This window comes from Piliocolobus tephrosceles, chromosome 6, assembly GCF_002776525.5.
Source record: "Piliocolobus tephrosceles isolate RC106 chromosome 6, ASM277652v3, whole genome shotgun sequence".
NCBI lineage: Eukaryota > Metazoa > Chordata > Mammalia > Primates > Cercopithecidae > Piliocolobus > Piliocolobus tephrosceles.
The window spans coordinates 88,976,628-88,983,292 of record NC_045439.1 but is presented as its reverse complement, the minus strand read 5'-3'; the positions used below and the strand labels follow the sequence as shown (position 1 = coordinate 88,983,292).

At 47.8% G+C, this 6,665-nt stretch overlaps 1 protein-coding gene across 1 annotated transcript in view; it reads left to right on the top strand.

The window, feature by feature from the left end:
• LOC111527166 (A disintegrin and metalloproteinase with thrombospondin motifs 7) overlaps nucleotides 1-6,443 on the top strand; it is a 32,698-nt gene extending 26,255 nt beyond the window's left edge. Inside the window, exon 12 of the mRNA XM_026448054.1 lies at nucleotides 6,317-6,443. Within this exon, the coding sequence (XP_026303839.1) occupies nucleotides 6,317-6,443 (127 nt within the window). The remainder of the gene's footprint in view (nucleotides 1-6,316) is intronic.
• The last annotated feature ends 222 nt before the right edge of the window (nucleotides 6,444-6,665 follow it).

Sequence of the window (6,665 nt, the reverse complement as noted above, 5' to 3'; positions counted from 1 at the left end):
TTTTTTTTTTTTTTTTTTTTTTGAGACGGAGTCTTGCTCTGTCACTTGGGCTGGAGTGCAGTGGCCGGATCTCAGCTCACTGCAAGCTCCGCCTCCCGGGTTTACGCCATTCTCCTGCCTCAGCCTCCCGAGTAGCTGGGACTACAGGCGCCCGCCACCTCGCCCGGCTAGTTTTTTGTATTTTTAGTAGAGACGGGGTTTCACCGGGTTAGCCAGGATGGTCTCAATCTCCTGACCTTGTGATCCGCCCGTCTTGGCCTCCCAAAGTGCTGGGATTACAGGCTTGAGCCACCGCGCCCGGCCAATATATACTGTGTTCTTACAATACAGTAAGCTAGAGAAAAGCAAATGTTATTGGAATCATAAGGAAGAGAAAATATGTTCACTGCTCATTAAGTGGAAGTGGATCATCATAAGGGTCTCCATCCTGATCCTCTTCATGTTGAGTAGCCTGAGGAGGGAGGAGAAAGATAGGGGATGATCTCAGGGGTGACAGAGGTGGGAAAAAATCCACATATAAGTGGACCCGTGCAGTTCAAATCCATGTTGTTCAAAGGTCAGTTGTATTAACTTGTATGCAGAGTCACCAAAATTACACAGTTCATCTTTTGTAGCTGATATTTACCAGATGATGAGATGGAATAAAACTATCTCAACTGGTTTCATCTCACTCCTTGATATGGGCACAATTTACCCAGGCGCTCTACCTTTTGCTACCAATGAGGAAGGAAAGACTGAAAGGAGAAGGAACTATGGGGTTCTCTTTCCTCCCGTGTCTTCATTTTCTGCATAGCGATTGGCTAATACAGGGGTGTTAACATGAGTAAGAAAGGACGATGGGGCTCCTTGGTCATTGTCTTCTTTCTGCATTTGAAGTAAGTCTGTTCAAATGGAAAATGCAGCCTTTGGGCCTGTCACTGCTCCCCGTCCCTTACTCAGTTGTTGACATAACATGTTTATCATCTGATAGTTTTGAGTCTCACTGAACTCCTACACATCATAGATTCTGAGCTCATGGACCAAAGTAAATGTTAGATGCAAGTAGGGCAGCAAGGAATGCTGGACACAGACATTACCTTTGTCTCCTCTGCTCAGACACAGTCTCCTTTGTCCCATCAGACCTTGCTTACTGGCCCAGCGTGGTGGCTCACGCCTGTAATCCCAGCGCTTTGGGAGTCCAGGCAGGTGGATCACTTGAGGTCAGGAGTTTGAGACCAGTCTGGCCAACATGGTGAAACCCCTTCTCTACTGAAAAACACAAAAAATTAGTTGGGCATGGGGGCAGATGCCTGTAATCCCAGCTGTTCAGGAGCCTGAGGCAGGAGAATTGCTTGAACCCGGGAGGCGGAGGCTGCAGTGAGCCAAGATTGCACCACTGCACTCCAGCCTGGGGAACAAGAGCGAAAAAACTCTGTCTCCAAAAAAAAAAGAAAAAAAAAAAAAGAAGATTGCAACAGCAGAGCATCGTACACCTGCCCCACTTCTCCCCACCCTCTATTGCTTTTTTCTAGGCAACCACCTTCAAACTTAACACTTTTAGCTTTTTCTTGTATTTACTTTTCTATTTCCAAAAAGCATTGCTAGACTCTCATGTATTGATTTTCCAGTTTAGATATTATCTGGAAGGTTGGGATTTAGCACCCTTGCATCACTTCCTGTACATACATTTGTCTCCTCACCTTTCATCCCAATTTAGTGTTAACATATTTGGATTAAGTCCATATTCCGCATTTTCATTATTATGGCTATAAATCTTGATGGCTGAACTAAGTGTTGTAATAAGACGGCATTTCTTTCTTTCTTTCTTTCTTTTTTTTTTTTGAGAGAGAGTCTCACTCTGTTGCCCTGGCTGGAGTACAGTGGTGCAATCTCGGCTCACTGCAGTCTCTGCCTCCCAGGTTCAAGCGATTCTCATGCCTCAGCCTCCCGAGTAGCTGGGATTACAGGCACCTGCTACCCCCACCCAGCTAATGTTTGTATTTTTAGTAGAGACGGGGTTTCCATGTTGGCCAGGTTGGTCTCAAACTCCTGACCTCAAGTGATTCGCCACCTTGGCCTCCCAAAGTGCTGGGATTACAGGCATGAGCCACCGCGCCCCATCCAGATGGCATTTCTTTTTAAGAACAAGTTTTTTAATTGCTTGGTTTTCATTGCTTTTCCAGGCCTTCCAGCTCCTTTAACAGTTTTAGAAGATGTCTCTTAATCCAGTTTTCCCAAAGGTAATCCCTACCATATAATCCAGCAGTTCCCTTCTTTCTTGGACTCTCCTCCCAACTTCCCTCTGTCCTCCAATTTAGACTGGATACTTTCTAGGCCTGCCCCAAAATATTAATGGAGGGTCATCATGTTTCTTAGATCCCATGCTACTTTTTTTATGGGGAGGTACCTTTTTTTTTAAATTTGTTTTGGTGGAGCACATCCTCAAGCAGCTTTCTGAGAAAGAGTGCATCTGGAGGTAAACGGTTTGCCTGTCTCAAAGTGTCTTTATTCTTCCCTCACATCTGATTGGTATTTTGATTTGATATCAACTTCTGGGTTGGAAGTGACTCTTCTTCAGAATGTCGAAGGCATTTTTCTGTTGTCTTCTAGTTTCCAACATTGCTCTGAAGAGGTCCCATCCCATTCTGATTTGAATGTGACCTTCTAAAAAATCTGGAAGCTTTTAGGACTCTCTCTCTTTCTCTCTCTCTCTTTTTGGTGATTTTAAATTTTACAATATATGCCTTGGTCTATTTTAATTTGAGGGAGCACTCATTGGAGTGTTTTAACCTAGAAACTTGTGACCTTCAGTTCTTGAACTGTTGTTGTATTATTCATTTGATAACTTTCTTACATTTTCTCTTTCTGGAACCCTTCATATGCAGCTATTCTCTTGCTTTCCTATTTTTAAACATTTTACACTTTTTCATCTCTTTCTATTTTCTTTTCCTTTCTATCATCCCTCCTCTCTCTCTCTCCCTTTCAGTCTTGCTTTGTTGCCCAGGCTACAGTGCCACAATCATGGCTCACTGCAGCCTCGAGCTCCCAGCCACAAATGATCCTCCTACCTCAGCATTCCGAGTAGCTGGGACAACAGGTGTGTGCCACCACACCCAGCTAATTTTTTAATTTTTACTTTTTTCTAGAGATGGGGTTTTGCCATGTTGCTCAGGCTGGGCTTGAACTCCTGGACTCCTCCCTCGGCCTCCTAAAGTTCTGGGATTACAGACGTGAGCCAGAGTGCCCGGCCATCTCTTTCTGTTTTCTAGGAGGCATCTGATTTATCTTTACTTTACAATCTTTCTACTAAATTTTTCATTTTTTTCATTGTACTTTTAATTTCTTAAACTTTCTCATTCACTAAATACACATTGTGTGTCTCATATCTGAAATACTTGGGACCAGAAGTGTTTTAGATTTTGTTTTTTTTTTTTTTTTTTAAATTTTGGAGTATTTGCATTGTATTTAGCAGTTCAGAATCCCCAGTCTGAAAGTCCAAAATCTGAAGTGCTCCAAAGAGCATTTCCTCTGAGCATCATGTTAGTGCTCAAAAGTTTTAGATTTTGGAGCATTTGGATTTTGGGATTGGACATGCTCAACCTGTGCACCTTTTGATCCTATTCTTGTTTCATGGGTACAGTAGGTTCTCTTATCTCTGTGAGGTTATTACTTACATGGATTTGACTTGTTTCTTCTGTTCCCTGAAATGTTTTTCTTTCCTTTGGGTTATTTTTTAAAAAATATTTGTTTCATGTTAACAGTTTTCTTGGCCAGGCACAGTGGCTCAAGCCTGTAATTCCAGCACTTTGGGAGGCCAAGGCAGGCAGATCTCTTGAGGTCAGAAGTTTGAGACCAGCCTGGCCAACATGGTGAAACCCTGTCTCTACTAAAACAAATATAAAAAATTAGCTGGGCACGGTGACTGGTGCCTGTAATCACAGCTACTCAGGAGGCTGAGGCAGGAGAATTGCTTGAACCCGGGAGACGGAGGCTGCAGTGAACTGAGATTGCACCACTGTACTCAAACCTTGGCAACAGAGAGAGACTCTCTCTCAAAAAAAGGTTTCTTAAAATGCATTGTCTGTATTTCCTATATAGCAAGGAGATGCAGATAGTAATTGTTCAGTTTGTGGACTTGGGCAGGACTTTTCCAAGTCACTGCGGAAGGACTGGTTTGGATAGGGCTGTTTTGGGGAGATACTCTAATGTCAGTATCTGAGGTCATTTTTCTGAGTGATTCAGTTGCCCAAGCGGAATCTTCTAGACTTTTCCTGGGAGAGTGTATGTCTGGCTGCAGCATTCCGGCATCCAAGTGAGGAAGGGGCTTGGTGTGTTTCTTACCCTTTGATGTGTAGACTTTTGCTTGTTCTCTTTTCTCTGTAGGTCCTTCTGCCTTGGGCCTTCATCTATGCCCAGTGTTGCTGGGCCAGAGCCTCTTGGTTCACCCTTGCCAGGGAGTGATCCCCGGCCCTCTGCTGGGTGGCAGGTGACAGTCACTTGGCTACTCAGGGTTGGGGAGGGGATCTAGGGTCTGATCAGTTCTTACAGACTTTCAGCCCTACTGTCTTCAGCCCTCCTGGCCCTAAGGCCCTGAGGGGTGCCTGGCAACTCAATTCCTAAGCCTTTCTGGGCTTCTGCTTCTGAGTGGTTCCTCCCTGCAGGCATTTGACTCTCAGCTTTCATCACTCTACCAAGTCAGCTACTGGCCGGCCATCTGCTTCCCAGCTTCCAGAATCTTGTTGACATCCCTCATTACCCATTAGCACCTCTTATGGATTTATGCTGTGGTCATTTCCTCTACTGTCATCAGAGTGGAGTTTTGGAAGGGAGCAGTGATAAATCTGTCTACTCAATGTGCCATGTTTTTCTAGAAGTCCACTCACTGTGGGGTTTAAGCAGGGATGTGACCAGGTCCATTAGGGATGTTAGAGCAAGGATGCTGGCCTCCAGTGGTAGAGGGATTACTAGGGTGGGGAGTGGGATTGGAAGCAGAGAAGAGTTTTGTTTGGTGGTTAAGGACCCAGACTGGCTCAGCATGGTGGCTCACACCTGTAATCCCAGCACTTTGGGAGACTGAGGCAGGCGGATCCCTTGAGGTCAGGAGTTTGAGACCAGCCTGGCCAACATGGTGAAACCTTGTCTCTACTAAAAATACAAAAATCAGCTGGGTGTGGTGGCGCACGCCTATAATCCCAGCTACTCGGGAGGCTGAGGCAGGAGAATTGCTTGAACCTGGGAGGTGGAGATTGCAGTGAGCTGAGATCACGCCACTGCAGTTCAGCTTGGGTGACAGAGTAAGACTCTGTCTTGTGGGGGAAAATAAAAGAACCCAGACTGTGGCCCAGGCTTCTACCTGTGTTGGCAGACAAGTTATATTATCCCTTAAGCCTCAAAAAATGGACATCATGATGGGACGGCCTTGTGCATGTGATATGAGGAATAAGTGAGAAAACACGTGCAGTGCTGAGCACCGCGCCTGCCACGCAGTAAGCATTTCACACACACTCACTACTATTCCTTCCACTGTTACCAAGTGATAGATGGGATGGACTTGAACCAGGCAAGTGGCCTGAAGGTGGAGAGGAGGGTGTGTCTCCGTCCCCAGAGAGAGGCAGAGAATGAGAGAATGGCTTCAGAAAATCAGAATAGTAGCTGCCGCCACAGCACCCCCAGGGCTTGTTCCCAGCTGCCCCCACCCAGGGTGCCGCCCAACACCCTGGCTCTAGGACAGACAGACAGACAAGTCTCTGTCCTCATTCAGCTGCTGGCATGCTTGAGGGACTTGGCTCGGGGCCTGGGGTGAGGGGGGGAGGACAGGGTGAGAGTCAGAGCCAGCCGTGGCCTCCCAGAGCCTTGGCACTGGCGTGAGCCAGACAGAAGCAGAGCAATCCATGCCTCACCAGTGGAGGGGTGTTTGGGAGGAAAAAGAACCCCATCTTCCCAAGGTCCTTTCACACTTTCACCTTTGCATCCTGGGAGTCAGGCAGCAGGGCCCTCCCAAGGCCCAGGAGGTGGAAGGAAGAGGGTGTGCGGAGGTGGGGAGGGTGGCAGCAGCCTGTCTCCCAGCCTGCAGCCTTTGGTCTCCTTGCTGGGGGTGGGACAGGAGAGAGAGGATGGGCCCCACCCAAGCCGGTTGGGGGACAGAATGAGTGAGATTCACCGAAGTGCCAAATGGTCAGGCCGTGTTTCCAGGACTTGGGGGCATCTCAGAGGCACTCACAGACAACCCCCTCATCCTGGCTGGTCCTGAAGCCCCTTGGCTTCCTGCGCGTAGATGCTTATCCAGCCAGGTAGACCCACAGGGCTGAATCCAGACTCGTTCTTGCTGTGTCCACAGACTCCATGTCCATCAGGCCCTGTGTGTGGGGACCGTGGTAAAGGAGACAGACCTCCAGGTGCCTGTCCTACAGGTCCTCACACCAGGGGGAGATGGACAGATGACAGTTGGGGATGATTGGCACTGAGGCACGCAGTCCTCGTGCACTGTAGGACTGGGGAGAGGGGCACCAAGCCCTCCTGGGGTCAGGAACAGTGACTCGGAGAAGGAGCCTGCCCTCTAAAGGCTGACTTCCACCCCGAGGAAGAAGGGTGCCAAGTGGAGGGCAGGCTGGGCAGAGGCCGGGGCCACGTGAGTGTAGGGTGGGGCAGAAGAACCCTGAGGAGGTGGCGGGGAGGGGGTGCTGGAG